At 51.2% G+C, this 27,861-nt stretch overlaps 2 protein-coding genes across 2 annotated transcripts; both read left to right on the plus strand.

Annotated features, from left to right (window-relative positions):
• Positions 1-20,635: 20,635 nt before the first annotated feature.
• Positions 20,636-21,777, plus strand: Otos (otospiralin). The gene is made up of 3 exons (XM_050126026.1): positions 20,636-20,693; positions 20,822-20,848; positions 21,593-21,777. Exons 1-3 carry the CDS (start codon positions 20,636-20,638, stop codon positions 21,775-21,777), a joined length of 270 nt encoding a protein of 89 aa, XP_049981983.1.
• A 2,232-nt stretch (positions 21,778-24,009) lies between these two features.
• Cops9 (COP9 signalosome subunit 9) lies at positions 24,010-27,420 on the plus strand. The gene is made up of 3 exons (XM_050126027.1): positions 24,010-24,140; positions 25,873-25,945; positions 27,185-27,420. Exons 1-3 carry the CDS (start codon positions 24,078-24,080, stop codon positions 27,220-27,222), a joined length of 174 nt encoding a protein of 57 aa, XP_049981984.1. The 5' UTR covers positions 24,010-24,077; the 3' UTR covers positions 27,223-27,420.
• Positions 27,421-27,861: the final 441 nt, after the last annotated feature.

Raw genomic sequence — 27,861 nt, forward strand, 5'->3', positions numbered from 1 at the left:
CACAGATCTTTATGGAGAGTGGCTCACTGCAGAGCCACCTCCGGAGAGGGTTCAGAGGAGGCGAGGGACAGCAGGTGGGCATGAGGGGTGGGGGATTTAGGAAGAATGGGAGAGGAAGGCTAAGAGACCCTCCAGGAGTGAGTTAGTCCTTGAATGTGGGTTATACAAGTTCGTGGAATACCACAGCCAGGGGCGGAGGCAGGCTCTGGGGAAGAGGACCCACATGGGGACATTTGGCTCCTTGTACAGAAAGGGGAGAAATGAGGCTACGCACAGAAAGAAGACAATCAATGCAGATCTGTCTGCAATCCTATATTTTCAGTCAATATTTTATGGATCCTGTTTTGTGCGGTTCTCACTGGTGAAAACAACTCTCCATAAGTCTCTGTCTGGATTTCCCATAAGACTGTCAGCATTTCCAGGCCCAGGCTTAGCAGGGACAGGCCATAACCCCTCAGGTCGGCTGCAGGCGCTGTCCACAGCCCCGTGAGACTCTACTTTCTTTTTTTTTTATTCATTTATTAAAGATTTCTGTCTCTTCCCAACCACCGCCTCCCATTTCCCTCCCCCTCCCCCAGTCAAGTCCCCCTCCCTCGTCAGCCCAAAGAGCAATCAGGGTTCCCTGCCCTGTGGGAAGTCCAAGGACCACCCACCTCCATCCAGGTCTAGTAAGGTGAGCATCCAAACTGCCTAGGCTCCCACAAAGCCAATACGTGCAGTAGGATCAAAAACCCATTGCCATTGTTCTTGAGTTCTCAGTAGTCCTCCTTGTCCGCTATGTTCAGAGAGACCGGTTTTATCCCGGGCTTTTTTCAGACCCAGGCCAGCTGGCCTCGGTGAGTTCCCCATAGAACATCCCTATTGTCTCAGTGTGTGGGTGCACCCCTCGCGGTCCTGAGTTCCTTGTTCGTGCTCTCTCTCCTGCTCCTGATTTGGACCTTGAGATTTCAGTCCAGTCCAATGTGGGTCTCTGTCTCTGTCTCCTTTCATCGCCTGATGAAGACACTATCCTGAGTGAGGTAAGCCAGACCCAAAAAGAGGAACACGGGATGTACTTACTAATATTTGGTTTCTATCCATAAATAAAGGGTATTGAACCTATAATTAGTGATCTTAGAGAAGCTAAATAAGAAGGAGAACCCAAAGAAAAACATATAGTCATCCTCCTGAATATTAACCTTCATCAGGAGACTCTACTTTCAAGGTGACAAGCTCACCTGCCTTGGGATGCAAGAAAGGCCCTCCCTTCCGTCTTGCAGGGCTCCTCCATAGCTGCAGGTAGCGCTAGAGGAAGTCTGGCAGACACCGTCCCTTTTCCAGCATGAGCCCCGTGTTGCTTACTTACTCTCTTTCCCCAAGTCCTGTTTCCTCTGCACTCTAGTTGGCACGCCCCCATCCCCTCCCCTGTGTACATGAGTCTCATCACCCTGCACGTGGGTCCCACCCTGTGGTCTTTAGCTTGTTAAAGCTGTATGGAGGCCACTTTGGATAGTGCCTGACTAAAAGAATGACTAAACTATGGCCCCAGTCTCAGAAGATGGGATGTATCAGTATTCCCAAGACTCCTAGAGCCATGGGGGAGTGCCCCAAGGTGCTCATTGCTGTGTTGTTTATGACGCTAACAGAGGAGGAAACACCTTGTGAGCATTTCAACTACTCCCGCTTTCAATAATAAAAACAGGTACACTTGAATATGTCACTATCAGAAAACATGACGTAATAACATTCCCAACAGCCGCATAAGAAATATTTCTTTTGAGCAAACATTTGAACTAAGACAGACCATACACTGAGCCTTAAAGCCAAGCACCAATTTTTCAAAAAGATGTAAGCCACAAAAACATGCACCCTGACTGCATGGAGTTAAATTCAAATTCATCAGCAGAAGGATATACAAGTATTTGGGAATTCAATAGCACACTCAAATAACCCATAATTCAGAGAAGATATCAAAGGGGAAAAGAAAAATGGAACGGAACGAGCTTGGAAGCCCAAGCCGTCTGCACCCTCTTTTGGGCCTTGTGCAAGCCATGCTAAGTAGGGCTTTCGAGGCCCGAATGCCCAGTACAGGAAGAAAGAGCAAATGCAGACGGATGGCCCACCTCTTACAGTAAGAGACCAGAAAAAGATTAAGTGAGCGCAGTGTAAACACCAGAGGGGGAAAACCAGGATTACAATGGAAATCGATGAGCTAGAAAAAAGGATTAGAGGGAAGAATCCATAAAGGCAAACACTGGTTCTCAAAGTAGATCAATAAAAGTGATGAATCTTCAGTCAGATGTATCAGGAAAAAAGGAGAAGACACAAATTACCAGTGTGAGGAATGGGGAGGTGACATCATGACAGATTTCGCAGAAATCAGAGGATAATAAGGGACCGCGGTGGCCAACTTTATGCTAATGGATCTGACACCTGAGATGACACAGACAAATTCTTTGCAATTACTGAAGCTCACTCATGGCAAAAATGCATTTGAGTGACCACTCCTTCATTAAATAGATTGAACATGTAGCAAAAAGCTCTTTTTCTTTTTTTTCTTTTTCTTTTTCTTTTTTTTTTTTTTTTTTAACAAGACTGAAGTTCAATAGCTTCCCAGAGGAACTTAGCTGGATGTGTGAAAGAGACAGTATCTTTCTACAAAACTCTTGCAGAAGACTAAAGGGGAGGCATCCAGCTCATCCTGCGAAGGCAACATCACCCCAATACGAAATGTGAGGTCGCACTAAGGAAGCCACCAACTAATGTCTCTCCTGCACAGTTGCACTGTGAACCAAATTTTAACAAATTGGACCAAATTCTATGTGAAAAGGTAATAACTTGTGATGACCTAATATGGCTTGTCACATTACTGGAGGTTGGTTTAACGTTTAAAAATTTAACTGCAAAAGAAAGGAATGAACAAATGGTATGTTTACCCAGTTCCCATGCCCGATAAAAATTCTGAGGGCCAGGCAGTGGTGGCACACACCTTTGGTCCCAACAGTCAGGAGGCAGAGACAGGCGGATCTCTGAGTTCGAGACCAGCCTGGTCTACAGAATGAGTTCCAGGACAGCCAGGGCTACACGGTAAAACTCTGTCTTGAAAAACAAAAACAAAAAAAATACGTTTGAGAAAGATTATTGAGGGTATTTAGGTAAAAGAAACTCCACAGCTTCTACTAGGCTTCATTTTGGGAACACCTGTTTCCTCACTAGCATGTGTGTGCACACGTACTTTGCCCTTGTATGTGTTGTGTTTTCCTCCACAGTACACATATGCAGTAACCTCTGATACCTTAAAGCTACCGGGGGGGAGGGGACACCTCTGTTCCCTCTTTGGTCAGCTCCCACCTGTCTCTACCTACAGCCTCAGTTTGTGTTCAGGGTCTAACTTCTAGTGATGTTACCCCAGTATCCTAGCTAAAAGTGGAGTTCTAGAAGAGCTACTCGAGTAAGAAACGAAGAAACAAAGAGGCAATGGCTGGCCACGACTCCTTCCCCAGTGCATGTACCAGAAGCAAAGCCCCTCTTCCACCCCCTCCTACTCGCCTAAGATAACAGATCAAAAACGGGCAGGAGATATGGCAAAGGGTGGATCTATCCTCATTTTAGGGCCCATCTTTTTAAGGAAGTAGAAAAATTTAATAAATCAGAATTATTATGACCTAATTTTCAAACCCCAAGCATTAGTAAGAAACAAACAAAGTTAAGCAACAAACCTGTCTACAATCAGGGTAAAAACATCTATTCCCTGCCTCTTAGTACTACTGAGTATTGAACCCGGGGCCTCACACTCAGTAGTTGGGACCTCGGCTTCTCAGCTGCACCCCAGCCCCCATTTCCTAATTTTTAAAGATTTATTTTATCTAAATTCTGTGTATGTGTGTGGGAGAGTACACATGACTACAGTATCCACGGAGTTCAGGGGCATTGGATTCCCTGGAGCTGGAGTTACAGACACTCGTGAACTATCTGGTGTGGGTACTGGGAAATGAACTCAGGTCCTCTGCAAGAACAGTAAGTGGTTTTAACTGCTAAGCCATCTTTCCAGTCACTGTTTTTCTAAGTTTTATTTTAACTCCTAGTTAATGCCCTAAAAGGATCTTAAATATTCTAAACTGCCTTTATGTGTGAGTATTTGCATATATGAATTCCATGGAGCCCTTGTGAATCAGGAGGTCAATGCCAGCCTGGAGCACTTAGTGTCACCTGCTCAAGAAGCCAACGGTTGGAGTCCAGGTCATATGCAAGGTTCTGGGTTCAAGGACCCAGCATTGGAAATAAATAAACATTTAGATCGGTGAGCACCTCCCAATACTCCTAAGATGAAATTTAAATTCTTCAGCCACATCCAGACCTTTAGCACTGCTCACCTACCCTGCAGACCCTGGCCCTGGAGGCCCCGGCCTTCTGTGTGCCCAGCCTGCTCTGGCTGAAAACCCCGTATGTAATTCTATTAAAGCCTCTTCTTTTACTGTGTGTGACAGCCTAGGGTGCCACTTGATGAATCACACATCCCCTGAATACTCTTACCCACTGTGTGGTCGAGGTCACAGATGGCTTCCAGAAGTGTTACTCAGTGGTTCAGTGTGGCACAGGTGACGAGATGTCACCCATGATTGTGGGATGTGTACGATGGTCCCTACCCACTGCAGCCAGAGACCTACTTGCTGGCCATAAAGTCCACAGTTACAGGACTATACATAGTCCTATAGCCACCAACCTATACAGGTCGGAAACTTTATGAACTCAGAGACTGGTCCCTTTTGGTGATCCTAGCTGGGTCCCCATGAGCATTGAGGATCCAGAAGCTTGTACGTTCCCTGCAGACAGGGACATCCAGAAATCATTGTTTGCCAGGTGAGGACAGATTTATTCTTTCACATAAGATCCAATTGACAGCATAATTTGCTTCCTGAGGTTGAAATGAAGCACCGGGATGGAATTTAACGTGGCTGGATTCAGTGGCCAGATCCAGGGAGACACTAGCCAAGCCCAAGCCAGGCACCCAAACAAAGTTTGATCATTTTTGAGTCTTTGATCTTCAACCCAAACTGAGTTCATGAAAAGGTGTTAACCACAGATACAGTTTTTTTTTTTTTAAATTAACTTAGTTATATAAACAGCTGCTTCCCTGACTCTCAAAATCGACTTCTCAACTGACTCAATACTGGTGACATAATAAAATGGTAAAATGTATCTCAGCTTAATAAAGAGCCTTGAAAACACATTCTAACCACTTCCCACTGAAGAGCGAAAAAAATCAGACGTTTGGCATTTTCAGAAAATCTCTGTGATCTCGCTGCAGTTTTGCTCAGAACAGAATAGAAATATGTGGCCCCTGGTGACACCCTAGCCCCAGAGATTCTTCCTCAGGCCATTTGTCCTAAGGTTGCTTGTATGGGCTGAGTAGCCCTGTTAAGAACTTAGGCAAAGGCTTGGGAAGGGTGGCTCTTGTCCTGCCCAAGGGCAGCAAGGGGAGAGATAACTGAGTTGAATTCTGGCCTCTGACCTGGTCATTACATCCAAGTTCCACATCTCCAAGCCTCAGAGATACTACGTAACTTGTCACCCAACAGACAGGACAGCTTTAAAAGTGAGGGGTGACTTTTAATAAACAGGCTGGGCTATATAACCTGCTGGTCTACCCATGAAGGCAGAGAGGTTTGCCTGCCTTTCACAGGCAATAGAGGATCCATGTTCTTGGAGCCTCTGCCTCATCCCTGTGTTCCTACTAGAGCTGTGTTGGAGCTGTCCTGCGTAGGGACTGGTCTCACTGCTGGGACAGAGGTAGGATTGGGCATGAGTCCCCAGGACCACTTGCATCCTAGTCCCCAACAGTGGAGTACAGCGCACACCAGCAAAGACACAGAAGCTGGCTCCTTTCTGAAATAGCTGAGGCCCTGTTCCCAGGCCTTTAGGTCTCAAGGCATGAAGAAACGCAGAGAGAAGTAGAGGCCAGAGAAAGCCTAAGGGCTCATGAATGGCTGTGTCCTCTCTTTTGCTGAGTTCTTACCCCAGTGTGATGGTACAGGAAATAGGGACCCTGGGGAGTAATTAGGATGTGAGGGGGGGTCTAGGTTGGCATTGGGCCCTTACCAAAGTGTCTCCGAAGCTCTGCCTTTACACCAAGTGAGGAAGCAGTGAGAAGGTACTGCCTGTGAGCCAGGGTGAGGATGCAGTGAACGGAGCCACCTGAGATCCAAGTTGACTCAGTCTAGGGTCAGTAAGAGGTACCAGCTGTGAATCGGGAAGCAGGTCCACACTTATCCTGGGTCTTGTATTTTCTGGACTCCAGCACTGTGAGAAATGGATTTTTATTGTTTTTACCCGTCACACATAGGTCTTCAAAAATTATAAACCAATTGGCCCATTAGCTCTAGCCTCTCACTGGCTAACTCACATCTTGATTAACCCATTTTTCTGATCTATGTTAGCCATGTGGCTCAGTACCTTTTTTAGTGGAGCAGATCACATCCTGCTGCTTCGGTGGTCTGGGCAGGAGAGTGGGGAATCAACTTCCTGCTTCCCAGGATTCTCCTATTCTCATTACATCATTTCTACTTCCTTCCTGGTTTTACCGCCTACATTTCCTGCCTGGCCAATCAGCGTTTATTTAAAACATGATTGACAGAATACAGACAATTCTCCCGCACCAAAGAGACTCTGCTGTGCAGTTGTGGACCCACCCTTGTGCTCACGGTCCTCTTGTGACACCAGGACCCAGAGAGAGCCCTGATTTCTCTGGTTACCAACTTTCAGGGCTCCATATGCCTCACCACATCCACACTGGCCCTGCAGTGTGCTCATAGGACAGGCTCCCAGAGGTGAGTTAAGATGCCCAAGGTTGTGGCACCAGCAGCTCACTCAATAGACTTTAGTTCTTGTGATGCTCACATTGTACCAGGGGCCATGGAACCCATGTCCACCTGAGATCCTATCATAGGAGGTAGCCAGGGCTATGCCTACATCCTCATCCTGGAAGCTGCCTAAGGGTGGACTGGACCTGTTGGTTGGAAATGCCCTCATCATTGTGTACCCCAAGGGGCTGTATACCTTGAGCTTCTCCTGACATGGTGTCTCAGCTTCTGAGAAGAACGGGAGCAGTTCCTGTGCTGTGCTCTGGGCACACAGCCCAGATGGGACCCGTGGAGAACATCTGGGGTGGGGCTAGTCAAGCCTGCTCCCTCTGACCCATTCATCACAGACATGTGTCCCTCAGAGCTCCTGGGGGCTTGTGAGTCTATCCAGTCCCTTTTTCCTGCTGCCCCTGACCTATGAGAGGTCTGGCATTTTCTCATTTAAAGAGACAAAGTTTCTTACGCCTCAAGCAAGACTGGCACCTGCTGACAGAGGGTGCCATGAGGGTGCTGGGGCACTCTGGGGTGTGTACACTAAACTCAGTTTCATCTCTAGTATGTGCGTGTATGAGGAAAGCCTGGGCTGTTTCCTGGGTACTCCAGGCTAGTGTGTTCTATCTCAGGGTCTTGCATAGGACAACAGTGATTCTGGAGACATGTGACAATTAAACAGTGACCCTAGAGGAATAAGACACGGCTCTCCCTCAGACTCAGCATGCTATAGGTACTCAGAAGTGACAGACAGTCACCTCATTATGCCAGGTGGCAGATGAAGGCGACCTTCAACCTTGACTTGGTATGAGGTCACTCACTACTCTGACCCGTGCCTGGCCAGATGCCTGGGGATAGCTGTAGAGGGTGACTCTGCCGGTTCCTAGGCACTGTGTTCAGTGCTGGCCTTGTGCTGTGGGTCCCTGTGGATAGACCTGGATGGAAATAGCTGCAGATTTTAGGAGGCCACCACTGGCCCCTGGATGTCACAGCCTTTTGCTCCAGAATCAAAGTCATCACACAGAGGACTGCTCTGTGTGGTCCCTACAAGCCAGCCCTTTATGAATCACTGGTCGGGCTTGACACCGATCCCTCACCCCAGGCCCCTCAATCATGAGGGGGCTGGAGTGACACGTGCCACTGGATGGAACGTGCCATTAGCAAGAGCTGTCCTCATCCTCCCTACAGTGACCCCCACCTGGGATTTATGGCTCTCCCTGCTCTCCTGGTCCCAGGCCACAAGAGCAATTTCACCGTGACTGCATTTGTCAAGACTGGTGGCAGCTTAGGGGAGAGAGGGCAGCTGCTGTGAACCCACTCTGCTCCAGGGCCATCCTCGGAGCCTGGTAAAGGCAAGGGCCATGCTAGAAAGTTCTCCAATGGTGGGATGCGGAGTGGGCTGCCTGGGCAACTGAGGTTTATGGAGAACGGCCTGCCTCTGTGTGAATGCTACGGGCGGCCACCACATTATGGTACTGGTCCCTCTTTCCCCTGTGCCCAGCAGGTGGCTGCCTTGTTTATCCTACCATGGAGCCTGCAGGAAAGATTCTGGGGACAAATGTCAGACAAGTCCTCCTCTCCTGATCTCGCAAAACAGCAGCAGTTGTGGCGTGACCTCACCGTAGGGAATCACTGAATCGGGACCTAGATGCCGACACGTTGCTCCCATCTGAACCTCAGAATTATGAAGATTACAAATGTCCCTGTGTCCTTTACTGTCCTTATCACTGTGGCCAAATACCTGACATGAAGTAACTTGAGAGAGGAAGGATTTACTCGAGCCCATGACTTCCGGGTATAGAAGTGGTTCATGGCTGGAGCAGCAGAGATGCTCATCTGGGCAGAGCAAGGAGCAGAAAGAAACTGGAAGGAAGTGCTGGTGGTTGGGGCTAGTCTTTTTGTGGGGGACACAATTCAGCCCACAGCTACCTCAGGCTTAACCTGATTCTGGTCATTTGCTCCCTGTACAGGGCCTCCAGGACACCTTGGTTCAGGCAAGTTCTTGGCCTGGCCAGCATGAACTCACAATCTCATTATCCCATTTCCCTCAGCATCATTTTGAGCCCATCACCCACTAAGGCTTCTCCTGGGGATTACAAAAAGGCAGGCTCTCAGCTCAGGAACCTTCCAAGCCCAGACACTTTCCTCTACCATCCTTTTTCGAGCTATGTCTAGAAGGTTCCGGCTGGTGTCTCTAATAATTCTGGAGGCTCTGTCTGTAACCTTGCGGCAGGACTTTACCCCTCTGCCCTCTCCAGTTTCCTCCCGGCCTTGGCTTCCACCCTGAGTGACCTTAAAGGGCCCTGCAGCCTCATCCCTAACAGCCTTTGTCCCTCGCCACCCTCAGACTGGATTCGTTAGTAACTCTCACCAGAACAAGAACACAGGCTTCTTGGTGTGGGCTGGGTATGAGGACTCTGGCGGCATCCAGGACAGGGGAGCCCTGACTGCAGGAATGCCACAGCACTACCCACTTCTTACCGCCGCCTGGCCTCATACTTCATGTGGAACGAGCCCATCAGTCACCACACAGAGCACCAAGTCAAGACAAATTGGCCAAAAATCAATTTTCTAAAAGACACATTTGCTGATGGTCTAATGAGTGATGAGCGGAGAGCCTTTGAAGCCTCCTCCTTGAATCCCACTCTGTGATTCTGCGCAGCAAGGGGGGCCCCCAATTAGAGAGGATGGAGAGGAAGAAAGGTGACTCTTACCCCACAGGCCAGAGCAGGGGCCTGCCATGGGCACAGGCATTCAACCTGGCAAAGGTTGCTGGGAGCCTCGAAATGATGGCAAGAAAAGCCATGGGTGTCGGATATCAGACTTCTAGAAGGCTGCCAGGTGGAGAAGACCCCAACCTTCACATCGTTGTGTTTTTGTTCGGATGCCTGTCACAGGCCAGTCCATTTCATTCTCTGTCCCCTCTTCTCCCTCGGGGTTCCTCTATGATTACGAGCCACCTGTGACCAAACACGCAGCACTTCTTTCCTGGATTTTGTGTCTATCCGTCCAAACCCACACCGATTCCCCGATGGGATCTGCAGGAGATCACCCGGCTTCTTCCTATCCTAGGAACGATGTGCCTACACCCAACAGCCCAGTTTCTCTCAAATCTGGGGCCTCCATCCACCCTCTTCTGCATCAAGCTCGTCTCTGGCAGCAGCACCTCCCAGCTAGGGCACAGGGTGTGGCCTGGTTCTGTGCACCTCCAAGAGAAGAGAGTTTGGATTAGCCTCATTCTCTCCTTCCAGGCTGAGCAGACCCAGCAGCAGCATAGGTCAACAGAAGGTTTCCCTCACGGTCAATCAGCTCAGCCATGGAGCCCAGGCTAGCGTAATCATAGGTAGGGCTGCATGCTAAGCCTCTGCACGCTCTCCCAAGCTGCCTCAAGCATGTCATCAAGTCCAGGGCAGCAGGGGGCAGGGTCCTGGCGGGGTGGGGTGTACAAAACCCAAAACCCAAAGCAGAGTGTCTCAACTGTTAGAGATGGGGTTTCTGGGCCATTTGGGGGTGCAAGCATGACAAATGACATTGAAGCTGGTACCCACCCTCAGGGATTTTCCCATTCTGTGACATTCCACCTCTGCCATGTGCTTGAGGTTTCAGGACCTGGCACAAACCACATCATCAGATCATCTACACTCAGTGTGTGATATGGTCCTCTGACACAGACAGGGTCAAATCCTCATCTGGAATTTGCCCCCATGACTTGGAGACAACATTTAATCCCCCTCTATCCTTTGCTCTGAGGGCCCCAGATCGTCCATCTACTCATGGAACCAAAGCTGAGCGCGTCTCTCAGTACCTGTGTGGGGAAAATGCCCACTAAAACAATCCTGCCCTGGTTGCACTCATTTTGGGTGGGGTTTGCTCATGCAGGGGATAGGGGCTGGGCACTGCCGGAGTCCCACTGCATAAAAGAGTCAAGCTTTTGTTTTGTTTCTTCCCCTAAAAACAGATCACTATAACAGATCACTTATAGCACACTTTTTAAGGATCACTGTTGGGTGGATCAATACTGGAAATATCCAGTTTGCCTTGAGGAGTCACACAGCACAAGAAGGGTGCACTTGTAAATGTATGTATATGTGTGTGTGTATACGGTATGTATATGTGTGTGTGTCTGCCTGCACGGCACACCCTGAGGCAAGGCTGCTTTGGAACAAGCTGCTTCCTTGTGGCAGGGATGTCCCAGTCACGTGGGTGTGGTGCTGACCATGTTGTGTTCCATCCTTATGCTGGAAGCTCAGCTATTCTCGCTGAAGACAAGGAAGGGATGGCCTGGGCTGGCTTGGCAGCTGGAGCGCCGCTGTACCACATTCCTGTGGCTTTTCTTCCTGGACACCGCTCAGAGTCAGAAGGGCTCCGAATGAGCCCACGAGACCAAAGACGGCAGGAAGCATGCATGGAGACAAGCCAAGTGGAGTAGGGGTGCAAGCCCTGCACCTGAAGCTTTGAACCCGGTATGTGGAGCCTAGCATGGGGCTCGTTAGTGGGAGGCAGGTGGAGGCTCAGAGGATCCAGGTCAGAGCCTGCCTGAGAGCCAGGGTTGGGGAGGGGCACTTGGGACGCCTGTGTCCTGCACTCAGGGATTCTGACTCCTCTCCAGTGGTTCCTGAAGTCGCCGCCAACAGCCATTCACGGATCTGCTATGCCAGATTCTTGGGGACCCTGCCCTCAACCCCTGTGCAAAGGCTCATTTGATCCTGAACTCAGAGGCCTCCTGGCCCTGAGTGACTTCCTGACAACCTCAGAGCCACCTCCCAGGCTTATTCCGTGCTCGTCAGTCTCCCCCCCCCTCCCCCACTGACTTGGACATGCTGAGTAGAACATGCCAGGAATGTTGGTCCCCTGGGATGTAAACGTGAGGCATTAAAAGGAGCAGCTTCTCAGTGGGGCAGGGCTGTGGAGGAGGACAGCAGGAATTATACTGCCATGAGAGAAGCTTCTTTGCCTGGCCACCAGTGGGGTCACACACTTCGGTAATTCTTGTAGCACACACGAAGCACTTGTTGTAGGACACACACGTCCCAGAATGCCTCACAATGGGAAGGAGAGTGGGTCATTGAACTGAAGAGCCATCGAGGCTGTGGTTGTCCCTGTCCCATGGAGGACAACAAAGACATAAGAGAACAAGGCTATCCAAAGCCCCCCCCCCCGCGCCATGCCATGTTGGGTCACATCTGAGGACAACAGTGGCATCCACTCCACACCTCTCCATGGCACTGGGGGCAAAACCAGGAGGCAACTCATTCAGAGTGAGTGGCCCTAGCTTTCATTCTGCTGACACTTTTATTATTAATCACGATTATCTGCTTATTCTGAGCTCTCTAAGAAGACTCGGGGAATCTCACGACTCTTTATGAACTTCATATACCCTGGAGTCCCAGATGTTAGGACAAGATGTACCCAGAAGTGTGATAGCCTAGTGAGGAGACACCAGACATCTTTCATAGGTAACCTTCGCCTTTGGAGGAACTCTCCCCTTGTTGTGAGGTTGTCTCCAGTGAGTCTGCATTCCCAAGTTCCACGTTTCCCATCGCTTATAAAGCAGGCTTCTAGTCACATGCTGGCCCTGGGCATGCAGATATAGTTGCTTTTACGGACATATTAATGGCCGCTGCATCAATGTTCGGTTATTTTCCAGAGTTCAAGGGCCCTGTGTATAGTTCTGCCCCTTCCTACCCAAGTCTTCGTGAAATCATGAGTTATTGCTTACCTTTTCATAGTAAAGCAACTTCAGGCCTGGCTCCGCACGCCACAGCGAAACCATACTCTGCCAGGACCCATGGCAGCGCACTCCCATCCCAAGCAAGCTCCCCGCAGCCAGTTCTGCAAGGTGTGGACACAAACCTGTAAAGGAGTTCCCCAAATCTACACTAATGGTCCCATACACCCCAGATAGTTTATAGTGGAAAGAAGGGACAGGAGGGTAGGGAGACAATAAGTTTACCTGGTTCCCCTGAAATCCAAGATTTGCTCTTACCAAGACTTTTTGGTTTCGTTTCAAAAGTTTTGCAAAGCCACCTGACTCATGAGCACCCTGCGTGACACTTTGGGGCATCAGGCAGATTCCCACAGAAGCTCGTGTCTCAGGAGGTCAGGGTGAGACTTCTGTCCCTGGTCACCCATTCCAAGAAACTGACCACGCAAAGGAAAACCAAGAACCTAAGGCCCACTTCATGCTGCCCTTGGCATCCTGCTCAGAGCAGTGAAGTAGCCGAAGTATCCAGTGCCCACCTACAGGGGACAGCTAAGGAAGCACCCTATGCATATGGCAGGATCGTGTTCCCAACTTCAGGGTGTCCCTGATGGTGTGGACAACATCGGAGACATCTAGGTTTATGACTGAGGGGAGCCCCTGGCATCCAGGGGCCAGAGGCCAGGGACAGCAACATTCTGCAGTGTGCAAGGCCATTCCTCCTTGGAGAACCTGTCCACCAAGGGGATCAACGAGCCACTGGGACCCTGTAGTGAAGTACCACCACTGTCAGGAAGAGGGAGAGCACCTAAAAGTATATGAACCTGGCAGACATGCAAAATGGACCAGTCAGGAAGAAATGCCACCATGAAGAAGGACTGTAGCTGAGCCTGGCTATGCACAGAGCATACAGCCCAGAGTGACGGAGAAGTCCAGCCAGGGCAATGCCATAGAGTGCTCATTCAGACAGGGACGTGGAAGGCAATGCACTTCATCTCTCTTTTTCACTTCACAAAGATGTTTCAATTTACAGTGTGCACACACCCCTCAGTCTGCTTCTGGGGCCAGCAGCAGATGCTGATGCCTCCCTGGGAGCAAAATGGGAAATGCATTCTGCTTTCAAGGCCGTGGGCTGGACAGAAGCCTCCCGGCCCTCCGCCCGCAGAGACAGATTTAGCACATGCTTCAAAGCACAGTCAGCCCTTTAATTCTCATACATGGTTCTTGGCTTAGCAGGGCTCTGCCCAGAGGGAGCCTCCTGATGCCCCATGCTGTGGGCTCATAATACCTGCTTCTTGGATGAATCAACGGATCGAAAATCTAGGACAGGCAGCCAACGCGAGGCCGGGGACTTGCTCTTTCATCTCTGTTTCCACAGGCATCGGGAGAGGAGAGCCAAAAAGTCAGAGAGGAACACAGTGGGTGGTCAGCAGGAAGCCTGGAGGAGGCGGGTGCCAACTCCAGCCTAGACCTGCAGAGGCCGAGCCCAGGGGCCCCCAGGGGCAACAGGACTGACCACGCTGCCCAGATGCCTCAGACAGGCTGAGAAACACACTGAGCCCTGGTTCCCATAAATCCGGCTTTCATGTGGTGTTGAATAGAACAAACAATGGATCTATTTCAGGCCACAGAGAACTGGCCCAGCCTGGGGCTCCTCTTGCCATCGGGAGGCTCAGCATAGCGGCTCTGGAACCCTGGCTCTGCCCAGAGCCTCAGGAAGCCAAATGCCACTGAATTTTAGGCACTGAGGGTCCTGGAGTCTGCAGCTGGGCAGGCCCAATCTTAATCAAAGGAGGATGTGGCCAAGATGGACCGCTGTATGTTTGCCCCATCATGTGGGTACCATTGGCCCTTTGCCTAGGGTCATGTCTCCTCAGGAGAGAAACCCTCCCAGTCCCAGAACACCCTATGGGATGTCTAACTCTCCTCCTGTACAGCCAGCCCTCCCAGCAGGTATCTCAGACCCAGGTAGGGGATGCAATGTGTCCAACCTACAGTCTGGTGGTACTGACTGCCCTTTCCTGGTTCTGCTGTCAGATCTCCAGAAGGTCATAGACTGTAAGAGTCGAGCCTGGGAGCCCTTTCCCCAAGGGAGACAAATAAAGGGAAGTGTGCCTTAATCGAGTGTCCTCTATGGAGGCAGCCACAAAGAAAATCCCACCTGAGAGCAAGAGTGGCTAGGAGGGACATTGGTTAAAAGCCAGGAACACAGAACACCAGAAAGGGTCACTATTGTGACCCTGGAGAGGTGACCAAGGGATATACGTGGGAAGGCCAGTGAATTGTCTACAGGATACCAGTTGTCCCTCCAACTGGGTGACTGGGTGACCCCTCGTGACATCTTTCCCCCAGACACAGGATCGATCCACTTACATACCCACTTACATTCTGAGCTTACAGGTTCTTTCCAGGATCCTTGCAGTCCATCCCACAGGGCCTGGCTGCTTCTGATACTCCTGTAGCCCACCCTACCAAGCCCTGGGGACATTCTTAGTCCAGCCCTAGAAAACATTTAACCTTCTCTATTGGATTAGGAACATTACAGGTAAGCCACTTGAGGTTCAAAGAGAGCTAAACAAAAGGCTGGGTTATAGCAAGCAGATAGGCTCCCTCCAGCAGTCTGGGGTGTGATGGGCCTGGTCTGCTAAAGGGCTTCTTCTAAGTGGGTGGGCCTGCAGAGCACGGGGTTGGTGCCACTTCTACTGAAGCTGCTTTCTGAGTCTCGGGTATCCTGTCACCCGACCGGGGTCTGTGGGAGGTCCTTTGACCTGTCTCAGCATGTCCACTTGGGTGACACCCTTGGAGGAAATGCCTCAGGTTTCAGCCTTCCCAGCCCAGAGTCAGCACCAGCCCTTCCAGAGTTCTTGGAACTTTTTTCCCATGAGGCAGAGAAATGCAGAGGTTAAATAATCCTGTGGGCAAAACCATGCGGAGTTATGTGGGGCCTGTCCCTCTGTTGGGGGTCACGAATGCCCACATGCTAAATATCCATTGCTGGGAACCCTACTCAACTTCCCAAGGAGGTGGTTGAGAGCTGTTACTCAGTTGTGGCAAACCGAGTAATTTCCTAGGGAGCTGTCTGGCTCAGTGGCTCAGTTAGCCCTTTGGGTCATCCCAAAGTCACCAGTTAGAGCCCTTGGAGCTTCCTGTACTCAAGGCAGAGCCCATAGCAATGCCTGGATTCTTGACTTTGGCATAATCCCACAGTTCTGCCTGGGCTGGCATCTGGGTCCATTGGCCATCAGCAACCCAGATGCCCATGGGAGCATCGAGGGTACAGTAGTGATTCTGGACTCTGGCCTCGGACAGCTCCACATCCGTTCTGCTCTAGATGCCCTCTGACTTCAATCTCAACCTCTACCGAGTCCACTTCTTCCCCTACTCTATGGGATGGCAGGGATAAGTGTCTGCTTGCCTGTGTGTGCTGTGTGCACACACCTGTGCATGCATATGTTTGGAAGGTAGTTTCAGCTAAACAGAATATTTGAGGCACAAATAGATCCCTGGAGATGGCTGAGACATAAAACTTAACACTAGGAAAGTACTCATCAATTGCTTGAAACGCAAATATAAACATGTAGCCTGCATTTCTTCCAGCCGCCCTGCTGTCCCCAGGACACCCACTCCCCCGCCACCCCATCTCATCCCACCCCAGGTCAGGTCCCCTTTGCTTCTGGAGACTCGAGGATTGACCTTGGACCTGTTCAGAAACTGTATGGTCAGTTCAGGGAAGAGATGCGGTTTTTTAAAATAAGGTGGTCACATGCTCGCACATTTCCGCTCCAGATACATAAGTGGTTAGTCTTATGACATGGAAGCAGGCTTTGATCCTGTTAGGACACCAACTCTGTCTTGGGGGCCAGCTGCACAGTATTCTGTGAGCATGGCGCCCCCTGGAGCCCATCTCAGAATCAGGCAGCTCGAAGTACTGTTTTGGGTTCCTTTGAGCCCTAGGCTAAGCAGCCTGTGTGAGTTAGTCAGATACCACTCTGTCAGTCTCTGGGGCACCCAAGGACTCTGCAGGTGCCTGACAACAAGCACATAAGCAGGAAGAAGATGTTACCTCCCGGGTGGAGGACTCAGGGCATAGTGACAGGCTGGGAGACGAGAGAAGCCAAGCACTCAGGAGGCAGAGGCAGGCGGATCTCTGTGAGTTTGAGGCCAGCCTGGTCTACAAGAGCTAGTTCCAGGACAGGAACCAAAAGCTACGGAGAAATCCTGTCTCAAAAAAAAAAAAAAAAAAAGAGAGAGAGAGACAGAAGCTGAGACTGTAGACAAGGAAGGCAACACTTCCAGTTGCGGAAGACAAGCTATGAGGCACCCCCTTCCCCAGTACCAACCCTAGCCACAGTCCAGGATGCCAGAAACTACCCTAGGATCAGTTACAGTCTGAGGCTGTGTAAACAATGTGGAAGTATTTAGAACACATTAAAGCGAGGGTGGCTGTTTGCTGGGGAGGAGGATGGAGGAGGCTTGGTGACATGATGGACTGCGGCGTCGGGACTTTAAATTATGAGCAAGTGTCTGTGTTCAAGTTGGGACAGTTCAGAGTTGATGGCCAGCTACTCTAGGCTCTGCCTTCTGGGAAAACAGAGGTGGACTGGACTGGCACTTAGAAGTACAGGCTTGGGTATCTGTGAGGCTCAGGGACTACCCAACAGCCATGCGTAGTGTCCCAGGATACACAGCAGGGGGCGCCAGATACCTCCGAATCATTCCCAATCCTGGCGTTCCTTGCAACCACTGACAGCTATGGGAGTAACGGGGTAGGTGGCGCTCTGTACAAAAAGATGGCCTTATACAGCCTAAGAATTTCCTGACCCCAAGTGGAAAGAGACTCCTTAGGTATTGGATGTCTCTGCAGGAGGTCCTGTGTGGGGCAGGGGACAGGCACTGTCCTCCAGACACTGAATATCGGAATTCCAGGCTTCAGGGCAGTCACTGGGCAGGTTTCAAACTTGCCCGCCCTATATGATACTGTACCTGGGTCCATCCTTCGGAAGCTTGCAAGGATACAAACCACTCCCCGTTCCCAGCGCTGAAGTTTAGAAGGAATCCTAGCTGTTATTAAAGGATGGAGCCACCGTTTTGAGATTCCCACCAAACGTGGATACTCAAGGCCCCTGGAAGGCATTTAGCATTTTGCTGTTGTTGGCTCGCTCTCTCTCTCTCTCTCTCTCTCTCTCTCTCTCTCTCTCTCTCTCGACATTTTTATTGATTATTCCATACATCTTTATTTGTAAATGCTCATTGCAATGAATCATTGGTTTGGTTCAAAGTCTCTGGCATCTGCTGCACCCTTGATGCTGGCTCTCACTGGAACTCCTCTTGGATAACCTGCTGTTGCCTTGTGTCATGGAGATCTGGTAGCCTTGGATGTGCAGCACCTGGTAGAATGTGCCCTGCACCTCACCCAGGGAACACAGTAGCACTGATTCTGTGGGTGGGAGTTTGGGTGAACCGGCCCTGAGGGCATGGGCAGGAGATCTGACCTTGCCCCCTTCATCTGTCATGTGGTGGCATGGGTGAGGGAAAAAGCCCCCCTCTGCTCACTCCGTGCTACCTATGGCAGGCAGGAAAGCTGGCCCAGGGGTCACGAGAGCGGGAGAGCGGGAGAGCGGGCCCTGCACCTCACTGGGGTGAAGCGGTAGAGCCGCCTGGTGATGTGGGTGTGGGTGAGTTGGTCCTGAGGATGTGAGAGCAGGAGAACTGGCCCCACTCCTTGCTGTCTGATGCAGAGGGTGAGCTAGCTGAGGCAGTGATGGAGAGTTGGCCCTGGTGGTGTCGGTGAGGGAAAACTGGCAGGCTGACCAAATCAGCTACCACCCAGGCCCCAAACCAGGGCAAAACCTGGTGAGTGTTGAGCATATGAAGGGACTGGGCTGACATTTAACATGTTTAAAAATCGAATTAATTATTGTTTATGTGTTTGCATGTGTGTTGTGGGTGTGCGTGTGGAGGTCAGAGGACACTTGTCGGAGCAGATTCTCTCCTTCCACCAGGCGGGTTGTGGGGATCAAACTCAGGTCCTCAGGTTTAGCAGCAAGCGCCTCTACCTGTTGAACCATTGTAGCGGCCCCTCTTGAAGTTATTTTGAGTGGTCTGCAGGATAACAGGGAGAGAGACAGAGAGGGATGGGTGGGGTGCAGAGGAGGTGTGTTCTGGGTGGCAGTGGCCCTCCAGGTGGGCCAAGGAGGGTCTCCGTCCAGGCCAGTGAGGTAAGGAGTCCTAAAGACTGGGGGGAGAGAAAGTGTGTGCAGTAGAGATGTGATGTGGAGAAGAATGTGTGTTCTGGGACATGTGGGGACCTGGAAGATTGACTGGCCCTTGCAAGCCAGCGTAAGCACCAGAGCTGTGATGGTGGGGCTGGTTTATTTAAAGTTTTCTTCTGCAAAGGTAATAAACCAAGGAAAATACACATCCAGAAAGGGAGGAGAAAGCAGCCAGACGCCCAGTTTCCTCTCCCAAGCCCATTACAGATTATTAGCTCTAGACTCTGCTGAGTTCAGTCTTAATTAGGAGAGCAGTTTTCAAGGAACCACACATTTCCTCCCATGCTTGTTCCGACCACAAGTGTCTTTCCGTGTTACTTTCAGATACAGTCTCATTGGGGTGGATGGTTGATGGTCACACCCTGGTGGACCTCTGATGGCCTGACGCTCAGGCTCGGGATGTCTGCTCCTTTGGGTTCTGATGAGCTTCCTGTCCCTTTGCCAGGGCCTCTCTGCCTATGCTGTAAGTCACAGTTATGAGCACAGCTGCGTTGCCCTCATTGTCCCCGTGAATCATATACCTGGAGTTGCTTCATGGATCCTGACACAATTGCCCTGATAGTGGCCTCACCTCTTGTAGCACAGTGGCCAGCGTTCTGGAAGTGAAACCAGACGCTCTCTGCTGCATGGCTGAATGCCAATACTACCGAACTATACCCCTCTCTGGGTCTCTGGTTAGATTTAGGCTGCTACTTGGGAAAGTGTAAGTCAGGAGTCATTTGGATGAGGACTTGAGGGGCAACTACAAGGAACCTGGGACCCTTGGGCCACACAACTCCAGAACAGGGTACCAGAATCCCCGAAGTGTTAAGGAACAATGGAAACCATTACTCTGGAAACAGGCCCTGCATTCAGCATAATGAAGGACCCCCAAGGACACAATGGAGACCATTAATATGGACATAGGCTCTGCATCCAGCAAGGGGCTGAGACCTCAGGGGTGGAGCCACAGGGCTATGCTTACTTGGTTAGGTGGACACAGGTTCTAGCAAGGGATAAACACAGGGTTCCTATTGGCTTCTAATATTCCTTGGCTGGGACAGTGCCTTCCCGGTAGAGACTTGGAGGAAAGCTATGGTCTGGGGAAGGGGTCTAGCATGGCTCCACACTTCCTGTCCCTGACCGCTCTGCCAGGGTCCTGGATGAGGGAGTGTCTGCAGGCTTACTGAGGGGGCTGTGGGATCACAGGGGGCCCATAGCATAGGACATGGATCTTAGCAGCTCCTGTATCAGATCTAGAACACCTCTCCTTCTGGGGAGGAGGGGGTATTAGATACAGCCATGCTGAACTCAGCTTTGAAAACTGCTGGATTTGATCTGTGGTCCGATTCCCCCAGCTGCTCTCCCAGCTCCTCCCGCCAGACAGCTGGGAAACAGAGACCCACAGTCCTCTGCTTGGGGATGAAATATTCAGTTTGATGGCTCAGGCAGGTGGCGCTTCCTTTCTGGTCCCCAGCCCTCCTATAAAGAGGAGACTGAGCGTTGGCAGTGGCCCCACAAGGCTGCAGATCGGGTGGAATAGACCAGCACCAAGGTATCTCTTGGGAGGGTTTGGACCGCTTTCTCTACAGATAGGGTGAACCGGGTGTGTGTGGTGGGGGTGAGGGGTAGGGAAGTCATCTCTTAAATAGTCAGAATGAATAAGATTTCACCGCAGAATGATAATTTAGGAAAAGAGAAACAGAAGTAGCTATGATGAGGCTAGTGTTCCCAAGGGGAGTCCGCTTTGGGGTGACAGGTTGGGTTAGTCCTCGGAGGCAGCAGCAGCATTCCTGGCTTCTTCCTGCTGCAGGTGGTCCTGAGTATATCGACTGCATATATCCTTGGTGAAGATGCAAGCCTGCATGCTGTGGTGGCTGGCCATTGGCGTCCTGCTGGCGATTCCTGCAGGTGAGGGGCCACTCAGGGACTGGGTGGAGCAGTAGCTCTCCTTGTCTCTCCTTCACCCCGTCCTTGTCTTGGTCTGCAGGGGTTAATGGAGGGTTGCCCTAGGTGATGGCTCTCCTTTTCTTTTGCAGGAGCCAAACCGATGCCAGAGGAAACAGGTACTTTTTAAAAAATGTCTTTCCTTTCTCTATAATAAGTTCCTGGTACATGCGGGTGGGTGGGGGGCAGAAGTTGCCATTCCCTGGCAGGCATTGAACAGTGGGAGCCCTAGCTCTCCTGGGAGGATGACAATGCAGGTGCTATCGCCAGTAGGGAGCTGTGCATGCTGAGGGATGCAGGACAGCATCAGGTTGGCCTGGTTTTCTGCCACATGGAAGCATCCAGGCAGAAAGGAGACAGATGAGCCCTCGGGGTCCCACCCTCACCCTGGTCTTAGACCCTGGACCTTGTCTTCTGGACAAGGAAGCATCCAGGCAGAAAGGAGACGGATGAGCCCTCGGGGTCCCACCCTCAGCCTGGGCTTAGACCCTGGACCTCTTCAGGAATCCCAGCTCAGTCCAATCCCACCTGTCCTCTGCTCTAGAACTCGGGTGCTGTGTGCTTTGAAGCCTTGTCTGGCATGCGCCTGAGCCCCTCACCCCTCACCCATCTGCCTCTCTGCCCAGCATCTCCCCAGACAAGAACAAGGCCATAGTCCTCCCCCACGTCTCCTCTGCTTAACAGACCAGGTACCCTAATGGCCAAAAGCTACACTCAGAATGATTCCGACCCCACTCCTGACGGAAAAGATGTCATCACTGTGGCAGGCCCTGGGGGACACCATCCACTTGCCCTGGCTGTATAGGGGGTGTTCTGGCAGCGGTGATGGGACAGGTTCTGAGGAGGTTACCTGTGTCTTTCAGACCCCTACACTCAGCCACCAGCCATGCCCTACTGGCCTTTCTCCACCTCTGACTTCTGGAACTACGTGCAGTATTTCCAGACCCAGGGTGCATACCCACAGATCGAGGACATGGCCAGGACCTTCTTTGCACACTTCCCTCTGGGGAGCACCCTGGGTTTCCATGTCCCCTACCAGGAGGACTGAGCAGTGTCCAGTCTGCTGCCTGCCTGGCTGCACTGGCTGGGGCCTAAGGTGGTCCAGAGACCCAGTGATGGACAAGGGATGGGACTCGTGCTCAATAAACTCTCTATGAAGATGCATTACACCCTGTGGATTTCTTTCAAGGAGCTGATGTGTGCTGTATCACTCTGTGAAGTAGCTTTATTCTGACGACGACTGAGCACACCTTTAATAAAAACCAGCATGATTTCTATGCCCGGGAGTGTCAATCAGGGCTTTCACCCTTAGGCATCACCTTGTCATTCTGTCCTCATAATGACCTGGGCGTGGGCTATGGTGGCCCCAGATTGTAGGCAGGGAATCTGAAACAAAGACATCAAACAGTTCAACCTGACTTGTTAAGGCCATGTGCCCAGTTAGGCAAGCGGACAGCATCCCGGACAGCTCCTTCGTGAACAGCAGTCACGTTGGGGCCAGGCACCCAGGCTTGGCACACATCATGTTCCTGGGGGAAGCAGGAATCACGGAGTCATATCCCCGTCTGGAAGGGAGAGTTATATACCACACTTGGTCTTTGAAGGAAAGATTCCAGACTGAGGCTACTGGGGGAAGGAAACGGTCACCCTGGGTAGTCCCGTGGGTGTGGGAGGATGTACAGACAGTGCGGCGTAAGGCAGAGGCCTATTTACTCCACGACACATACGAAGCGTCAAGTCAAGAACACACTGGTTAATGCCGCCCCTCTCCCCCGCCACTAGTTGGGAGAGGAATTGAATAGGAGGTGCCTCTTGGCTTCCAGCCTGTCTCAGCCTCCTTGGGTTGACCTTCACCTGGACATCTCAGGACAACACTGACCTGGCACCTGAGGCTCTCCAGCCATTGCTTACTTCTCCTGGATCCTGCACTTAGGCTTGGGGGTGGGGAGAGGGGCGCAATGACTGCCCAGGCCACGATTCCCATTAAACCTTGGCTAAGTCGATTTCCCAGGAGCTCTCTTCTCCCTTGACCCCGATTCTCACTCTAGCAGCCCAGACACTGAGTCCTAGACGTCTCAAAGTTGTTAAAGGAAAAACAACAACAACAACCCAGTCCCTGAACACTATCAAACCAGAGTAAGGGGGCCCATCCAAAGCCATGTGACAGGTACAAGAGCCACAGCCTTGTACTGCATGGAGAGGCTTGGCTCGACATTGGCAAACACGGATTAACCACCAAGCAGAAGGGTGGAGGTGGATGGGAAAAGACTCAGGAGTAACACAGGGGTTTTGCTGAAGGCAGGGTCAAATGACACCATTTGGGGATAGTGGAAGGTGATGAGACCTCTCAGACATGGAGCATAGGCGGATATCAGTTGGTTTCAGGCTTCTTGCTACATTGATTTCACAAGGATATTTATTAAAACTGGATCTTAGAAGGAGGCACACAGTTAGTCCTATGGAACCTCCAGGAGCCTCACCAGAATAGTCTAGACTGTCAGAGTATCTCAGGATTTCTTCTCTCTCAATGATCCCAGCCCCCTCCATCCCTTCCTCATCTCTTTTCTTTCATTCATTCTTTAAAAACCATGGTACAATACAATAGAGCACTTTAAAATGGACAGTCCAGTGATATAACCAACTCTCCTGCCTCCTGTAAAACACACCTCTAGAACTCTTTGCAGATCTGAAACTGTCCACTGAACATCTGCCACCCCCGAAGCCACCACACTGCGGCATTTCTAGAAGTTTCATTACCCGGGGAATCTCATGAGTGGGACCACAGCATTTGTTTTATTTCACTTAACAACATCTTCAAGGCTCGTCCATGCCCACGGGCTAGAAATCCCTTCTTAGTTAAGACTGCACAGTATCCCCCGTGTGGGTAAAACCTGTTTCGGTTTTGTCTGCGTTCATGCGTCCACGGGTATTGGGCTACTGCCTCCTCTTGACTGCGGTGATCCTGAGCCATTTCCGAGTGAACTTAGACAGGGATTCTGGGTCACGGCCACTGTGCACAACGTTTGGATTTCTGTTACCCCCATCTTTTCGTTACCCCATTACCGCCTGCGGTTTCTGTATTAGTCATTCTGACGGTTTTGAGCAGCATCCCTGCTGAGAAACGGACAGTCTCCTTTCTCCTCCGATCACTCGTGCCCGTGGGGTGCTGCTGGTCCTTAACCGGCGATTTGCTGTCCTAGCCTGCTCGAAGGGAGACAGCTCAGGTGCCTAGAAACAAGGGCGGCAGGACACCACCGAGGCGCGGTCCTCCGGCGTCTAGACCAGTTCGGTGGTTCACCGGAAGTGGACGGGGCTAGCCGGAAGTGAGCGCAAGGCTGCAGCGCGGAGATGAAGCCAGCGGTGGATGAGATGTTTCCCGAAGGCGCGGGGCCCTACGTGGACCTGGACGAGGTTGGGCTGCGGCAATACGAATCGGGGCGTGGGGGGCGGGAGCACGGCTCGCAAGCACGCGCGGAAGCCCAGGCTCTTGCGGAGTCAAAAGCTGCAGGCGGCTGGGGAAGCGGAAGCTGGTGGTGACAGTCTCAGGGCCCGAGTCAGTGTTAACGTGAATTGCAGCGAGGACGTAGGGTTTGAGCGCAGACAGTTCTTTGACAGGGGCTCCGATTAAATCTTCCCAGGAGAGAAAGCCCGAGCGAGGCGTCTGGCCTGACTGGCCGCCAGCCCCTAAAGCCCTGGGGGAAGGGCAAGGGGCGATGTTTGGGGTTTGTGTGCTTTTCGTTGGGACTCGGTTAATTCCTGTAGACACACAGAGTTTTGGAGCGGGCTTAAGCCTTTGGTCTCCACCATGGCAACAGAACGATTTTATGTGGAAGAGGTGCTCCAGTGAGGTGCTTATGATGAGGAGTGTCTGTCGGCTTTTGTATAATCAGAACCTCTTGCTCCCACCAAAATCTCAGAGAGTAGAGAGATGCTCAGATGCAGCTGCTGTCCTTAGAGAGATCAGGTATGGACAGAAGAGGCCGATCGCAAATCCTAAGTGTAATAGCAAGGGTAGGCGTGCCCTACAGAAGTATCCATGGGATTTCGGTTGGCTCAGTTGAGGCTCAAGAGAGGACCCTCCCCTGAGCCAAATGGTGAAGGTTGTGTTCTGTTGTCATGTGGACATGGATGAAAAGAGCCATAGGAGCAGAGCTCTGGAAGAGTGATGTTCCCGGGCCCACAAAAGAAAGGGAATGTCACCTAGTCGGGTACAGAGGGGAGGGAACAGGCAGGGCTGCATCGTGGCTGAGGCAGTCGCGTTCAGCCCCAGCTCCTCTGTACTGCAGCAGGGAGTGTGGAGAGACAGGCCGACTTCCTGTGGAGATTGGTCCTTTGGAGGGTCGGAGTTTGGGTATGTAGGGAGACAGTAGAGAAATGGAGACAGGAAGGATTAAGACCGGAAGAGGTTCTGAGTGAGGCAGCTGAAGGTCAGGATTTCAGAGGCAGAATCGGGATGGCTTACTGTGGTGATGGAGCTAGGGAGGGAGGCAGAGTCCAGAGAGCATGTTGAAAGGTGTTCAGCCATTTGAGAACCAGGAGAGGGCTGGGCAAGCAGCCTTGGGGTGTTAGGGCACACGCAGGAAGGGGCCTGGGGCAGCCTATCCAGGGTGCCCACCAGAGATCTCTGCTCCCATCTCTCAGGTGACTAAATGGCATAGAGTCTCCCAGAGCATCATGTCTCACAGATTGGCTGTGGCCTGGCTTTACCACCACCATATGGTGGCCGACCTGGAGGGTCCTGTGAGAGCAGAATCACAGGCCTATGCTGGGGTGGTCAGCTTCCCAAGGGGCGTGGCTGTATTCTCAGAGGGGAGGGACCAGAGTTGTTATCAGTCTTGCTGGTGCACTTCTGTGTCCGGTGGCTGGTCCAGGAGGGGGCTGAAGACTCCAGCAAGAGAGTGTTACACAGGGCAATGCCAAGGAGGACTCAAGGAACACAGGACCTTGAGAGCCCTTTAAAATCATTTGCCTGACTTCCCCATCCACACTGCTTCCTTTGTCTGGAGAATTCTGGCTCCAACCTGAGTGTTCTTCCTGTCTCTCAGTGTTCTGTTCCAGGGAGGAGGGGTGGGCATGGAAATCAACCTACCACCTGCTTTTAGAAAACAAACACACTGGAATGACCTTACCTTTCCTTCTCCAGGCTGGAGGGAGCACCGGGCTCCTGATGGACTTGGCAGCCAATGAAAAGGCCGTTCATGCGGACTTTTTTAATGGTGAGTATGCCAGGATTGGGTGCCAGGCTTAATCTGAGTTTCCTCTGCAGTGGGCAGCTTTGTGCCATGGGTAATTTGGATGATGGCACACTGTAGCCCAGACTTTATGCCCTTCTCAGTACTGTGCCAAATGTATGGAGTAAGTCGCTTGGCTATTAGTTCTGACTGTCAGCCTTACTTGGGGGGAAAAGCATGAAATAAATCCCTCCCCAGCACCCCAGGTTGAGTGTGAGCGCTGGCATAGATAGCATATGCAAATGGACACATTGATTATGGCTGTACCAAGACCTGGGCGTAGGGACCTGCGTGGCTCTGTCTTCTCTTACTCTGTCCTGGGTCACACCTGTTTGCCCACCTGGATTCTCTTGTCCTCTGCTGCCTTTGCGTTGTAACAGCTGTGCTCTGCTTGAGCTCGCTCTGTGTCTGAAGTCAGGACAGAGGACATACTTCTGTCTCATAGCTCAGAGCTTTCTTGGTTAGAATATTTTACCGAGTAAACAGTGAAAGTTGACTGTAAAGTCTCCAGGTACGTAACAGGGCATGTTTGGTATCCTCTTGTTCTTCTGATTTCCGAAGGCCTCATTCCTACTGGTTAACCCTTCCCTAGGGTTCAAATGGCAAGTGGGAATTTAAGGGAAGTGTCCTCCTGGGAGGGTAGTGGGGTTTTTCTCCCCTTCCATCCACCTTAGCTCTGTGGTACATGGCTCCCCAAAGAACTAAGGCTCATCAAGCCATGGTGATTTCCAGCTTTCCAGCCGCCTGCTGAAGTCCTGAGCCCAGCTAGGTTTTGGGACTCCTTGGCATGTGGCTGCTGCTTGAGTCGGATGGGTGCATTCCTCCCTGGGGAAATTACTCCTGCCCTACTGGTGCCACAAGTGGGGGTTTGGGGACACACACGTAACACTGGAGCCTTCGACCTGCAGGGATGCATTGCTGTTTTCATGCCAAACTACAAGGTGCTTGTGCGTGTGTCTACAGAACCCCCATGTGCTTTATAAAAATGCCTTCTAAATTGTGATGTGATCAAGAATACACTGTAGACAGTACTGCCCCCCCCCCCCCCCCCGCCCCGGAGTTCTGTCTTCTCTCTCTGGCTGGGTAAAGGTGAGAGCCTGTCTTGGGGAGTCCTTAACTGTCTGCCACTCTCTCTGCCTTTCCAACTGTCATCCAGTTCATTTTGAAGCAGTTTCCTCAGTTGCTTGTCCTATATCTGATAATGTGTTATTTTTTTCCCCACAGATTTTGAAGATCTCTTTGATGATGATGATGTCCAGTGAGGCCGTCCAGTTGTATTTGCTCCACGTGTCTTGAATTTCTCAGGACAGGATCAGATGGTTGAGGAGACCTTGCAGAGATCACTAGAAGTCAGGACCTGGTCAATCACAGGAGGACTGTCTGAACCAACTGGGTGCTGTGGTCTCTGAGAATACTAGCCCCTTGTCCTTGTTTAAATTAAAACAGCACCATAACATGCAGGGTAGCTTTAATTCCTGTGCTTTTGGATGAATATTGCAATCCCCCTCCCCTTGTGCAAACACAGGAATAAACCGCGTCTATTCCCGTAGCATACACAACATGCAGCTTTCCATGTGCAGAGGCTGGGGTTGTACTGTCTGGGTCGGCATGGGCTGTGCAGGCATGTGCGGATGCCTGCCAGAGCACTTTGGAGACCTGACTAAATGAACCCTTGCCCCGTGGATGAAGACCTACTGCACGCCACATTTTTATGCAGCCTCCTTCCTAGAGCTGCTGCTCATGTAAAACCCAGAATAGAGAGGTCCAGGATGCCTAGCTAGGGCAGTGATTTCGAAAGAGCCTTCTACTGAGAAATGCCATGCTGCTTCTCAGACGAGGGTACAGAGTCTGTGGGACACAGTTTTAAAAGACTTATTGGTTACGAATAGCTGAGACAATTA

The sequence above is a fragment of the Alexandromys fortis genome, unplaced genomic scaffold (genome assembly GCF_014885135.2).
Source record: "Alexandromys fortis isolate MF-2015 unplaced genomic scaffold, M_Fortis_MF-2015_v1.1 scaffold_254, whole genome shotgun sequence".
NCBI classification, from domain to species: Eukaryota; Metazoa; Chordata; class Mammalia; order Rodentia; family Cricetidae; genus Alexandromys; species Alexandromys fortis.

Excerpts from the sequence above, each read along its gene's own strand:
- Otos (XM_050126026.1), top strand. The coding sequence starts at position 20,636 with ATGCAAGCCTGCATGCTGTGGTGGCTGGCCATTGGCGTCCTGCTGGCG. Across the intron at positions 20,694-20,821 it reads CCTGCTGGCGATTCCTGCAG|GAGCCAAACCGATGCCAGAG; the intron begins GTGAGGGGCCAC and ends TTTCTTTTGCAG. Across the intron at positions 20,849-21,592 it reads ACCGATGCCAGAGGAAACAG|ACCCCTACACTCAGCCACCA; the intron begins GTACTTTTTAAA and ends TGTGTCTTTCAG.
- Cops9 (XM_050126027.1), top strand. The coding sequence starts at position 24,078 with ATGAAGCCAGCGGTGGATGAGATGTTTCCCGAAGGCGCGGGGCCCTAC. Across the intron at positions 24,141-25,872 it reads CCTACGTGGACCTGGACGAG|GCTGGAGGGAGCACCGGGCT; the intron begins GTTGGGCTGCGG and ends TTCCTTCTCCAG. Across the intron at positions 25,946-27,184 it reads TCATGCGGACTTTTTTAATG|ATTTTGAAGATCTCTTTGAT; the intron begins GTGAGTATGCCA and ends TTTTCCCCACAG.